General features: G+C 55.8%; 1 protein-coding gene across 6 annotated transcripts in view; it reads left to right on the plus strand.

The window, feature by feature from the left end:
• MYRF (myelin regulatory factor) overlaps positions 1–13,467 on the plus strand; it is a 64,215-nt gene that overhangs the window by 17,511 nt on the left and 33,237 nt on the right. For 5 of the 6 annotated variants that reach the window (XM_074885172.1, XM_074885175.1, XM_074885174.1 and 2 more), the window contains exons 2-4: positions 8,444–8,531; positions 9,331–9,657; positions 13,200–13,261. In XM_074885172.1, coding sequence (XP_074741273.1) covers positions 8,444–8,531; positions 9,331–9,657; positions 13,200–13,261 — 477 coding nt within the window. The remainder of the gene's footprint in view (positions 1–8,443; positions 8,532–9,330; positions 9,658–13,199; positions 13,262–13,467) is intronic. The other variant, XM_074885177.1, reaches the window with a different exon arrangement.

A 13,467-nucleotide genomic window follows, 5' to 3' on the forward strand; every position in this document is an offset into this window, starting at 1 on the left:
CATATGTGTGTGGTGTGCATGTCTTCAGAATTGGGCTGGAAGTGGGCTCTGGAGTGGCTCCTGGATCTCCAAGTTTCCTGAGAGCCTTTCTAGGAGCCATGAGCCCTGTGTTGGTGGCCCTGCAGCAGTTTATGGTTGTAGTCTCTACTTAATGCCAGTATGTAGCTGGTAATATATTTTTTTTTTTCTTGTATTGCTGATATGCTCTGGTAATAAATCACACTGAAGATAGTGGAAAGAGCTGTGCTGGACCTTCACTGCCACAGTGGTGACAGGGAACTCCTGCAGATGGGTGTTACCCTATAGAAAAAGGTCACCCCTACCCCCCAAAACTTGCAATCTAGGTAAAGTTAGTGGGCTGCAGAGAGGAGCACACAAGAGCAGAAGCTTTGGCTTATGTCTCCTTTTTTTTATTGTCCAGTCCTTTAACTGCAGCCCACTAAAGCCTGGTGAAGCGGGGTGGCCACATCACCAGTGTGCCGTAAACCCGCTCGGGGCACAGCTGGAGGAGCTGGGTGCCTGGTGCTGCTCTGCCTCAGGTCAGGTGAGCCCACCAGCACGAAAGGGCCTCGCAGAAGGGAGCCCGAGGCTGTGCTGAAGAACCTTTTCCCATACCCATTTTCCTCCTGGACTGGGGAATGGAGGTGCGAGGGTCGCAGAGCCGGCCTCGTGCAGCGGTACCTCCCTGTCAGTCCCGAGCTTGGGAGATGCCAGATGAGGTGGCCTTCTCTGGTCCTGTTGTCCCCCCTGCCAGCCCTCCAACACCCTCAGTTCAGAGAGGGAGATAAAGGCGTTGTCTTCTGCCTCTGCGGGACTCCAAACAAACAGGGCAATGTGCCCCCCTGGGCAGGCACCTTGGACCCCGCCAAATGGCGACGCTTGTGTGGGTGCTGCTGTTCCTGCCATCTTAGTGCATGAATGGACAAGCAGGGCATTGACGGCTGCGGGGACACACACAAACGCTCCACTGTGTCCCCTCTCACACCTTCCCCTCCTCCTCCTCGGCCCTGATGCCCAGAGGACAATGGCTCTATCCATGCCAAGGTTCACAGCTGGCAAGGGCGGAGGAGAGGCCAGGACAAGGGTGGAGAGCCGGAAGGAGAAGGGACTCAGGAGGGTCCGGAGGGAGAACAGCTCAGGGAGGGAAGCAATGAGGGGAGATGGGGAAACTCAAGAGGGACTGGAAGAGGGAGAGAGGAGAAGGTGCTGAGAGGTGGCTGGCGGAGAGGACAGAGAGGGCAGGAGGAAGAACAAAGTAGAAAGAGGAGGGCTGAGGTGGTTTAGGAGGGAGGACAGGGCTCGGTCATCAATTCTGCGTGGAGCTGCCTGCCTCTTCCCGCAGGGCTCCCTGAGGGACCTGCCAGTGCCCTGCTGAAGAGCAGCGGGATGATTTCCTCTGGCTCCGCACACTGCTTCTGTCTTGGGATGTCTCTCACCACACACCTTGTCCGCCCCGAGGCCTGGGAGATGGAGAGAGGGTGTTATCTCTCTATATACACCTAGAGAGGGTATTTCCACTGGCTCGTATCCCCTTCCTGCTGGTAGGTCAGGAACAGCAGTGCTGCGCAACGGGTACGGCAGTGAGGGTTGCTGTGGGCCTCAGCCCCGACACGTTAAACGGTGAGAGACGTGTTCCAGCTTATCCAAGGGCACTTTTGTCAGATAAATTCTTCTGTGCATGCAGCTAAGGAGTTGTGGGCCTGTGTGAGAGCAGAAGGAGCTTTTCCGGGGATGTGGAGATGCTGCTGCAGATGGTGCTACTGACTGTGGGCACTGGGCTGGCGATGGTTTGGTTGTACCTTGTGCCAGTGCGGTTCATTACTCGGAGTGTTTTGCCACTGGCACTGGCTCACTCTTTATCTGGATTGTTGCTCCAGGGTCTTCCTGGCCAATGGAGACGCTGTGATGCTTTTTACTCACTATGGTAAATCTGGAGTCTTGGCTAAATCCCACCAGTCCTGTATCTCCATTCCTTCTGAGGCGCTACCTTCTCTGCATCCCGCCCGAGCCGGCATGGGATAGTTTCTCCTCTCAGCAGCAGTGAGAGGATTGCAGTGGGGTTGGATGTGGGAGCAGGGTGATGTCTGGGAGCTCACCAGGAGAGCTGCCAGGGAGGAAGGGGCCAGGTTCAGTCTGGCTGGGTACAGTCTTGGCCTCTCCACGGAGAAGGTGTGGGGGAAGGCGTGCGAGTGTGTTTGTATGTGTGTGTTCAAAGCTCCTCTCAGTTGCTCCATTCGTTAGTGACACACAAATTAGGCTCCCTGGAGCCCACACATTCTGGGTAATGGCCAAATTCTCAGGAACCCCCATCTCCTTAGACCTGAGCTTGGTGTTTTCCCCAGGATCCTGTCCCACAGACTCCCAGAGCTCAGCCTTGGCTGTGTTTGTGGTGTGACTTTGGATCTTGGGTTTTCTGCTCTGGCGTGAATGGGGGATGCATGAGCTCCCCCATGGCTTTGGCAGGGCAGGGCTGTCCTTGGTGATGGGCTGACAAGGGAATGTCCCCAGGATGGGACACAGGGTGGTGGCTGGACCTCTGCATCGACTGGGACAGTCCTACTTTTTGTGATGGGAAGGGCCACACGCTGTGTTTGCATGTGTGCGGGAGAAGAGTGTCCTAAGGCAACTGAAACTCCTCGGTGATAGTATTTAGGAGTGAGTAACCAGCTGGTGTAGCTCAGTGTAGCTCCATCAGCCTCGGATCAAGTGAAGGCCCCTGAAGTCAAGCACTTGACACCACATAAAAGTTTCCCCCGCTGGCAGCCTGTGCAGAGCCCAGGAGGGTGTCCTGGAGGGGGCTGAAGGAAGGCGATAGAGGGGTTGGCGTGAGGAGGGGCTCACCCCATGGAGGAACCATGCTGCGATTCAGGAAGGGGGCCTGGGGGCCCCTGTCAGTGCCTCGGGCAGCCAGGGCTTCGCTCTGGGGTGGTCCTGAGAGTGCTTTGGGGGAGACGGGGGAGTGGTCTGACTTGGCGTCCCGCTCGGGTTACAGGAGCCACTTCTGCTGGGAGTGACTGGTTATCGTTACAGTCAGGTAATAAAGAGCATTAATTAAGGAGGAATGCTGGGCTGGTATCTGAGGGGAGGCAGGGGCTGCAGGGTTGCCATCTCTCCCGTCGGAGGGGATGTTTCCACCACTCTGGACCCTCTGGGCATCCCAGGGTTGGGTACAGGGAGAGATGGAGACATCATCCTGCTGTCCCTTATCCAGGGAGCTGCGTCCCCATGGCTGGCTCTCCCCAGCTGACAGATGAGTAGCCCAGGTCTCTGGGCAAACACAGGATTTTGTCGTGGCCCCTAGCTGTGGCTCACTTAAGGCAGGGCCGGCACGGGAGGGATGCCATCCCCGACCAGAGCAAAGCAGGGCTGCTGTGCTGTGTGGCAGAGCCAGCTGGGCTCCTGCTGCTGGGCAAGTAGGTCTGAAGCCGAGCACTGGCCCTGCAGCTCCCCGGGCTTAGGCAGTGTTTGGTTAGCTAGCCACGGCATGGATTCCTCGTGCTCGCCGCCAGGCCGGCAGCCAATCCGCCAGGGCCGAAGGATAAACAGGGGAGGAAGCAGAAGGGGTGCTGAGCAATGCAAGGCCCCGGGAATGTGCCGATGCGGCAGCCCGGGCTGCCGATTGCACAACGCCTCGCGCAGGGACGTGCTCAGGGCCGCACCAGGGCTCTACACCTCACTGTGGCACCAGCCGCCCCGGCATGACTGAGCTTCACGGGTGATGCCGTGCCAGGTAATGGCTGGTGGGTCTTTGCACCCAGCACTGTTTGCTGAGGCTGGCTGCATTCATCCCGCTCAGCTCTGTGTCTCACCAATGCTCAGCACCCGCTCCAGTGCGTGCCGGAGAGCCCCTGGGAGAGGGAACACTGCACCTTGCCACGTGGTACCATGAGCTCCTGGGGTCTCCTGGCCCGGTTCCACCATGCACCCACTGGATATTTTGTTATCGTCTCCCTATTCAGCAGTGGTTTTGTCCCCAGGGTGCTCTGTGCCTCAGTTTCCCCGTAAACACCCTGCCCTAACACCAAGCAGAGGTCCTTGGGCAGGTGGATGTGCTTTGCTGCTTGCAGTGACCAGCTGAAGGACTGTTCCAAAAGCTGTGGGTGAAGCCAGCACCATGTCCTCTCCCCGCTGTGCTGTGGCTGACGGCTCCCTGGCCTGGTGGGGCCACGAGCCAGCTGCCTGCCCTTTGCACCACGTTTCAGGTGAAGGTTTGCAGGCAGCAGGGTAAAGGACCTGGCCCGTCTGTAGGTCAAGGACTTCAAAGCAACAACCCGGTACTATGATCTCCTGGGCTGCTCCCTCTCCTGGTGCGTCGCTTGGTTCTAGGGCAGGGCTGCAGTGCTCCTCCAAACCCTGGAATCGCAGCCGCTTGCCCCCGGCCCAGCCATGCTGGCAATGGGGTGGGAGGTTTGGCTGCCGCGGTGCCACTGGAGCACTCCTTGTCCTGTTTGAAGTGGATGTGGGGCAGCATCGCAACTGATGACGTTTGCCGCGCTTCAGGCAAGTGTTTTGGAGAAAGAGCTGGACTTTCAGAGCAGCCCGTGGTGGAGGCCGTCACTTGTACCCATCCGTTTCGGGCTGAGATGTCAGGGAATGGGAATGTGCGGCAGATGGGCTCACCAGGGTCACCGGTGTCCCCCCACCCTTCGCTGATGTTCTGCAGCCCCTGAAAACGGTCGCCCTCGTTGTCATCTCCAGCTTCCCACATCTGGATCTTGTTAGCAGACCCCAGGATGAAGATCTTTAGCTCTCTCCCTTCCTCCCACCCCCAGGTGACCCAGGCAGGATTATGGGCGATTAAAAGACAGGCAACAGAGCGAGAATAGGTGGGGGAGGTTATAAATAGAAATACCATAAACTTATCAGCCTATCACTGGAGGTAAATTCTGGTTTTAATCTCTCAGACCTGTAAATATGACAACTCACGGGGGCCAGACACCGTTAACTCTTTCATACCCCCGTGGCCGCATGCCCATCGCTGAGGAGAAGCGGGATGCAGTGGAAATGAATCAGCACCCCTGAAAACGGGGTGGGGAGCAAGTTCTTGAGCCACAAGGATGTCACCAGGAGGGATGAGCTGGCAGCCCCACGCTGTCGGAGCAGGGGCAGGGAGGAGACAGTGGCGCGGGAAGCACCTCCGTTTGGATGTTGTTCGTGTTTGGAGGTTTGGGGAAGGCAGAGAAAACCAGTCCAAACATTGGGATTCCTGACATTCTCACACGTATGGGGGCCTCTGCTCGCCCGGCTCTGCTCACGAGGAGGGTGCTGCGGGTTTAACATCTTCTTGTTCTTCAGTCAAAGTTTACTTTTTGGGGATCTCCTCAAGTCTTCTGCAAGGCAGGGGTTAGAAAGCAGAGCAGACAGAGGGGTGACATGGTGTGAGGGGGGGGGATGGGGGTGCAACACGGCAGTCAAAAGGGAGGACAGGACACAGGGGCCTGGCAGCTTTGGGAGTTTCTTTGCATCAGCACTGACTGAAGGAGTTGTGAAATAGAAGGTTGTCCTGGAAGAGTTTGCCCTGAGGAATCTCCATGTCAGGACAGGGAGGTCAGGGTGTTAGAAGGGGCTGAATTACTTGTCCTGGTACCCTCCTGCCCTGGGATGTTCACTGTGTGCAGAGAGCACTGATAAGCTGGTTTGCAAGGCGCTGCTCTGGGATGGGAGGCAGAATTCATCCTGCTGAGCTTTGGGGACATCAAAGGGGTTACGGGTGACAGGAGCTCGCAGCAGGGCCGTAGATGGGAGATGCTGTGTGGGATTTGCTGCTGTAATTCCCACAGCGAGAGGGTGAACGCCGGCAGCACGGGGCAGCTCAGAGCTTCCCTGGGCTCCTCTGTCTCTCTTTTGCTGTGATGAGGAGATGTGGGAGTCTTGTCTCGTGCGGAGCCACGTGGGTATCGAGCTTCCCAGGGTCCCTCCTTGGTGGCTTCCTGCTTCCTCCTAATCCCCCCTTTGGAGGGGGAGGGTCCTTAGGAGCTCGTGACTCTATGGAGAAGTATTAGCTTTTAATTAATCACCTAAGCTGGCTTTTGGTGAGAGCCTGGCCTGCATGGAAGCTACAGGCAGTAGGACATTCCTTGTGCAGGTTTGCCAGCGAGACCCACTGCCCTGACATCCCCTTTCACCCTGGCTGGTGCAAGTGCCTCTGTCCCCAAGCAGAGGAAAGCCCTTTATTTTTAGTGGGCAGCCCCTTCCCATGGCACATGTGTGGCTGGACCCCGCTATGGCTGTTATCACATCTCAGCTCCCCAGCAGCGCAGCTGATACACCTCTCACGTCACGGTGCTTATCTCCCCCTCGCTTGGATCTCAGCTGAGGGCTCCTGAAGGTGACTTTTAAGACAAGGTAGCAAAAAATTAGGAAAGCCCAGCACACTGCTGTCTATCGAGGGCCTCCTGTCCTTTCTGGATAGGTCCTGGTGTCCTCTTCTACCACGGAGAAGCTCCTGGAATTTGAAGGCATGAGGCAAACACACCGGGGTCAGACTTTTCTTGAATAGGCTCCATAGCTTGTGGAAAAGCATCAAAATTGGTAAAGTGCCTTTTTTTGTTTCTCTGAACCTGGGTCCCAACCCTGGAACTTGGGATGAAGACAAGTTTTCTGATAGCTGTTGCGGCGGATGTTTGCCAAACGCATCATGTGATTTAGAGTGCGGTCTCTTTTGGCCAAGAGTGAGGCAGCAGGGAGTGCTCAGCCCCTGGCAGAAGGGTTTCAGCTGATGCTGAGGGGTCACAGCGGCCGGGGAGTGGCTGTTGTAGGAGAGGGGCCTTGGTAGAGCCACGCGTGGTGAAGCATCGGGACCAGGCTATAGCAGAGGTCCTTGGGGACGAGTAAGGTACATGAGCACCTATGGTGGTGGCCATCGGTGAGCTCTTCCAGCCGACCGTAACTCAAAGCAGGACAACAGCGTGGTTGCTACCACGTCACTGCAACTTCAGGAGATGATGTGGTTGTCACAAAGTACCACACCCGTTCTGACCTGGGGTCTGCAACTGTAGAAGCGAGGTGCTGGCACCGCGTAGGACCTCCAGGCCTGCCCTGTCCTCTTCTCGCTACGATGCTCGCCTGGCAGCAGCACCGCTTGTCCCTGCTCCATGTAGCAATGGCAGAGCGTCACCACCTCCTCCCCCGACTCCCCGGGCTCTGCCGCAGAGGCACACAGCACACAAAGGGTTAGATGTCTCGCAAGTGTGAATGGCTACCCAGGTTTTTTCCCCTCTAGTCAGGGTTACTAAGGGAGAGATCCCTCTATCCGCGCACACACCCTGTCCGTTTGGCAGAATTCCTAGCTGGATTTATTTCTGCCGATTTGCTTGTCTTGGTATGAAAGGGATTTGCAGAGGGGAGAGCTGCAATTGGCCAGGGGTGGGCTGAAACCCCCCATTCTGGGTTTTTGTGGTTCAGCGACTGACCTTTCCCTGGCGCATGGTCTGCGGGGGGGAGGCGGGGGTCAGGGTCTTCTCCTGGGGGTGAGGGACATTGTGCTTTAACGTGGAGCCGCGGGGTCTTTCAGGAAGGGGCCATCTTCGTTATCTGAGCTGGGGGAGGTGGGGGGAGCTGGGCCTTCTCTTCCACTTTCTTGGCAGTGTCTTTGGCACCGAGGGCTGGCACCGACCCCAGAGGGCTGCAGACTCCCACTTCAGAGAGACAGATAAAGAAAGCACTTTCTGTCAACAAAACCCAGCCCAGCTTCCCCAGAACAGGAGAGCAGAGGAGGAGCTCTCTGGGAGAAAGGAGAGGGAAGTCCACCGCTTGCCCGCGTAGGAGAGGAGAGGGAGGAGGGCTCCTGCGGGGTCGGGAGCTGATCCAGAGCTGTCATGGCAGCAGCAGAGAAATTCCAGTACGTTCTGCAAAGCAGAGGCAAGGCTCCAAAGGGAAGGGAACCAGCTTTCCTGGAGCAACCCCTGAGCCCACGCTTACAGCCCTGCCTCTGCAGGGGTTGCTCTCTCCTGCAGCCTGCAATGGGGAGCCCCTCCGTCAGCCCTGGCGAGGCCAGCGGCTTCGCTGACAGAGCTCTTGCAGGCCACGTCGGCGCCGTGTTGGTGGTGGTGGTTGGGCAAGACCTGGCTCTGGTGCTCTGTGGAGCCATGTGTCTCACATAGCTCTGGCCTGACCCTGTGATCTCCCATCTCCCACGTGTCCTGAGCCTGGCCCTGGGAAGCCCGCATGTCCCACAGCCAGAGCGGGGCTTGCAAACTGCTGGAGACAAACCCCACCCCTGTGTCACCACCCCGGCTCATCCCACACGCCCCGTCTCTGTCTGGTTTTATGCTGGGATGCAGATGGGTATGGACGGATGGCAGTCCTCAAACTGAAGGATCTGCTGATCTTCTCAGATCAGTTTCTGAGCTCTGCAAAGGTCTGGTGATGTTTCTCACCTGCGAAGCAAGGGCCTTTCTTGTTCTTCTCATGGCTCATGCTTCCACCTCCTCTCCCCTCGCAGGCCATGACATTAATGGAGCTCTGGAACCATCTAACATCGACACTAGCATCCTGGAAGAGTACATCAGCAAGGAGGACTCACCAGATATGTAAGTGCTTCCCTTGCTCTGCAGCAGGAACAGCCTTCACTGTTGTTTTCTGTGGAGAGACATTGAGCAATTTCCAGCCCTACGATTTGGGGAATCATTTAGAAATCACTGTGCACGCCAGCTACACCTCTGTCCCTCCTAGAATCCTCCTTTATTGCTCTTTGCTTCCTTACTCATTTCCAGTTCTTCTTCCTGTCTCTTCCTGGCTTCTTGCCTTTGAATTTCCCCCGTCTCTTCTGTCCCCTCGCATTCACCTCCTGAGGGCACCGCAAAAGACTTTTCCTTAATTTGAACAATGGGAAAGCAAGCGCTAGGAGCTCGGTGTGAAATCCCCAGCACGACACGAGTGTGGAGAAGGGAAGGGTCTCCCTGTGTGCACCAACATCGGCAAAGGTGGGGAGCAGCCAAGGTGATCTGGGCCATGGGGTGGGAGCAGGATCGTTGGGGCTGACGGGACAAAGTGGCTTCCCTGAGCTGGCCTGTAAGTGGAAGCACGGTGAGCAGATCCTGTTGTCTTCACAAGCTTTGAGGTTGGTGTCCTGGGCGCTTCTGGCCTTTACAGCTCCACAGGTGGATTTTGCACCCTTGGGGTTGCATCCCACCAACCCAAGTGATGGACCTGCCCCCCTGTACGCTCCTGCTGGTGCCACCACAGCGCTGCCTGTTCTGCTGTTTTCTGTATCTCCCAGAGCACCCGAGTGGCTCCATCCCCGTTGCTGCACGGCTGGGGAGGGGAGGGGTGGGCAGAAAGCACCATCTACCTGTCCCTCTGCTGAGGTTGTCCCCTTCTCTCTCTTAGCTGTTTCCCTGACATCCCTGCTTCAGTCAGCTATGCACACCCCCAGCCCTCCAGCTCAACCACCATCAACGCGCCTCTTGCCAGCTCCATCACCAATGTGACCAACCCCGCTTCCAGCGGTTCCCTCCACCTTCCTCCCCCGGGCAGCCAGCTCCCCATCCGCCATGCTCCTCTTCTGGCCAACCCTTGCGGACCCGGCTACGGTGCTCACCTCAACTGCAATAACAACAATGGCATGGTGGTGCCCAAGGGCTACCTTGGTGGCCACTGCCTAAACAACGTGGTCCCTCCAATCAAATCAGAGCCCAAGGCCTCCTACGCACCTGGGTAAGTGGGGTTGGGGTGGCAGAACAAAGGCAAATGGTGGGACGAGTGTTCTCCAGGTTGGTGGGGCCTGGAGGGTTGGGGTAGTTTGTCCCACCGTGCCTTAACTGCTGGCACCATCAATCTGTGTGAAGCCCTTGCTTCAGAGAGATGCTTTTTTACATGTGTAGGTCCTGAAGTTTCCTGAAAGGTTGTTTGGTGGATCTTGTCTGTGTGCATTGAGTTAGAGAGGATCAGTAACGTCCCCCACGTCTGCAGGTGGTGGCAGTGCCATCGGCTCTGGGTGACCAGGATACCTATGTTGTTCATCTACAAGTGTGTGATGGGAGAATATCATAGCGTTGTATTTTTTTTAAGAAGGAAGAAACAAAGAATAAATTTGAACAAGACAAAAATCAGTCGCTAGGACGTTCCCATGAGTATCCCAGGAGATGTTAACTAAATTAAGTGGAGAGATGTACTTCTCTTGGCCTGATGTTGTAGATACTCCACTCAAGGGAAGAAAAAAATGGTATCTGAGCTGGGTTTGTACTCCTTTGCAACAAGCTCTGGATGCAGACCTGCTGAAGGGCAAGAAGATGACCGGGTTTTAGTATTGCTGATGGACTCAACTGGACAGTTAGTCCTGGCAGGAGAAAAGTTGTGATTCTTGCTCTCTGGGATGGCCTTGCCTCGAACAGGCAGGAAGGGACTGACACTGGCAGGCCGGGAGAGCACAGCGACATGGCAGCTGCCATCTGCAGCGGCCAAAGGGCCAGACAGAGACCGTGTCCGCAGAGAGCACTTGGGCAGGCGTGGCACGCTGAGAGCGTGTGGCCCTACAGCGGTGTCTGGGAGAGAAGCTTTACTGCCTGGAGACCCAAAGGGAAGAATGTGTCTGGTCTCTCCCTTCTCATGCACCTCTCTGGTCTGGGCTGCTCTCCCCCAGTCATAGGGAAGTGAAACAAGAAGATGATCTGAAGGTGGACAGATGAAAATCAAAGTGTTCAGCAGCATGTTCAGCAGCAGGAGGCCCTGACAGTCGGCAGTAGCCACACTGCAAGGAGCCGTGCCACGGTCCGACCTGTCTCTGCAGCTCAGGGGATGGGTGGCCCTGACATGCTCTCTGCACAGCCAATCTCTGAACCTTCTCCAGTGGAGGTGGTGGATGTAAGGGACAAGGGGGCCAGGACAGCACCAGGAGGACTCATCTCTGCAAGCCCCTGTCTGGCTTTTCTCCCTCTGCCTTGTGCCCTCTGGGGTTGCCAGCGAGTGCGGCCTGGTGATACTGGATTTGGAAGCCTCCAGCACACTGAACCAACGATTCAGCCATAATGCAGCTCCATTGGGATGACTTTGGTCCTTTGGATGAATTTGGAAAGATCTTCCAGAAAGAGACAAGCTAAACAAAATCTGCCCTATTTTGTCCCCAGTCCGGGGAGTTTTCCCTTGCTGTGTACCCAGAAGGCTACGTGCAGCTTAGGGGGAGCCATGCCCAAAAGCTTGACGTGATGCCTTGTCGTGTCCCTTTCTTCTGCACGCACCTGACATTCTCCAGGATGTGAGAGGTCCTGAGTAAGGATCACAGCTTGCAGTGGAGACCTTGGTTTGGATGTAGATGAGCTGGATCAGCTTTGATGGCAGCATTTCTTCAGCATCGCAGAATGTCTCTTCCCCGTTGTACTGGGCTTTTCCCAGAGGAGCAACATCTCACGTGTTGGATACCAACAAACCCTTCCTTAGACTAGACACATCCACACTACCTCTCTGTGTGAATTCTGCAGTGTCCACCTTTCTTTAGCAAGGCCTTTTCCAGCCTGAATTGTCCCAGGCCCTTTTGTTACTGGCCAAAACTTGGCTTGCTGAGGCATAAATCCTGATAAATTCCTAGGAAATATAGCATGAAGTCATGGCCAGCATGGCAAGGAGCCTGGCAATAGGGCTGGTGGTAGATGCTCCAGACCAAGTGTAGGAGGGGAGCGGTGGAAAGGTGCTACAAGTGAAGGTGGAAGATGAGGGAAGTACAGGGAGGGCTCTTTGTTGGTATTATGCCCTCTCCAGCTGTGTTCCACTTACCACGGAGAACCCATTTGCCTGGTCTTGGGCTCCTCTAGTGCAGGAAGGGCCTGCTGGGTGTCTTGGTTTGCTGCTGTAGTAGTGGGTGCTGTCAGGAGCAGAGTTTCCGAGGCATGTGTGTGGTGTACTGCAGCCCAAGGGGCCTCGTTAACTTTTTGGCCAGCTTTCATCCAAGAAGCACTGGTTTGTCTGGGATTATTTTGCAGCCACAAAGCTGGTGGTGTAAGATGGGGGAGTGGAAAAGGATCCCCATTGAAAATCTACTTGTGATGAGGAACGAGGTGTCAGGAGATGGGGAGGAAAGCAGCCATGTTTGTCTTAGATGGAGCAGACTTTGCCGAGGAACTGGGCTGCGGAGGCTGTGTGACACCAGCGATGGAGCAGATATGGGTGGGCAGACAAGGTATCTCCCTGCCCAAGATCTCCACAGGACAGAAAACGCTGCAGATGCAAAGGTGAAGTGAGCTTTTTTCTAGAGGACAGGCAACGACAGCTCCAGCCACCAGCGCCACCGTCTCCCTGCCCATCTCTGCGGCAGCTTTGGCTTGCAGTGACCATGGCTCAGTCTAGCTGGGAGCAGGGCCTCAACTTTTTCTGTGCACTTGATCTCTAAAATGTTGCTAGAGAAGAACCTGAGACAGGCAAGTCCTTTATTTGTGCACCAGGGTGGTGGAAATTTTACCCTGAAGATGTGTGAGGCCCAAGCTTCTGCTGCAGTGGGATGCATGTTGAGGAGGGGCTGCAAAAAGAAAAAAGAAAAATTGGTTCAAATGAATTTCCAAGGAGATGCTTTGGAAATGGCTGAAGAGCCCAGCTGACTGGAGTCTGTGCTGGCTTGAGGTAAAATAAAGAAGGATGAAAGAGCCAACTGGCTCCCTGCAGTGCATCTGCGCTGCCACCACACATGACAGGGCTGGTCCTTGATCCTGCCGTCCCCGAGCCGTGGGTGTGCTGGAGAAAGCAGCTGAGAGCTCCCGCTTTCATTTGGTTGCATTTTGCAGTCAGGGCCAAATCCTGCTCCTGGTGATGTTGGAGTAAAGCCAGGGTGATACAGCCAGCAGCTGTGGTGGTGCTCAGGTTCGTACAGGTCACAAGGCAGAATCCATCCCATGGTGCATCAGATCCCAGGTCCCAGCCCAGCTGCCCCCGAGCCTCCCATTTACCCAGGGTGAAGCACACCGTCCTTCTCCGGGGAACGGATGAATTTCAGTTTGGCTTCTTTTAACTGGAGGTCTCACTGGCAGGTCAACAAAATGTCTGTCCCGGCTCCTGAGGTCCAGGGAACCACTCTGGGGAGCGGGGTAGCAGTGACAGCGCTGGCAGTCCCGAGCTCATCAGCTGGACACGCTCAGGGTGTCGGGGAGCTGCTGCGGGCACTGCTGGGATTTCCAACTGGAGCCTGGAGGGTGCTTTGATCAAACTGGACCTATCAGTTGAGCTGGAAGCTGGTTTAAAATGACCTTCCCTTCTCTTTCCCCATTGCTCTGCAGCACTTTACCTGACTCTCCCCCCGACTCTGGATCAGAAGCCTACTCCCCTCAGCAGGTGAATGGTAAGTGCTTAAAAAAGAGAGGGGTGGGGGGGGAAATTAATAATCCAAACCCCAAACCTGACGTCCTCCCCCTCTTTGTTCTGTGAAAGTGGTTGGCTCTGAAATCTTTATCAGACGGGAGAAAACAGGCGGCTGCAATACGTGGGGAGATTATCAGTTAGTAAATATCCCTAGACTTTCGCCTATTGTTCTGCTGCTAGTCTTTG

This window comes from Strix uralensis, chromosome 15 (genome assembly GCF_047716275.1).
Source record: "Strix uralensis isolate ZFMK-TIS-50842 chromosome 15, bStrUra1, whole genome shotgun sequence".
Taxonomy (NCBI): domain Eukaryota; kingdom Metazoa; phylum Chordata; class Aves; order Strigiformes; family Strigidae; genus Strix; species Strix uralensis.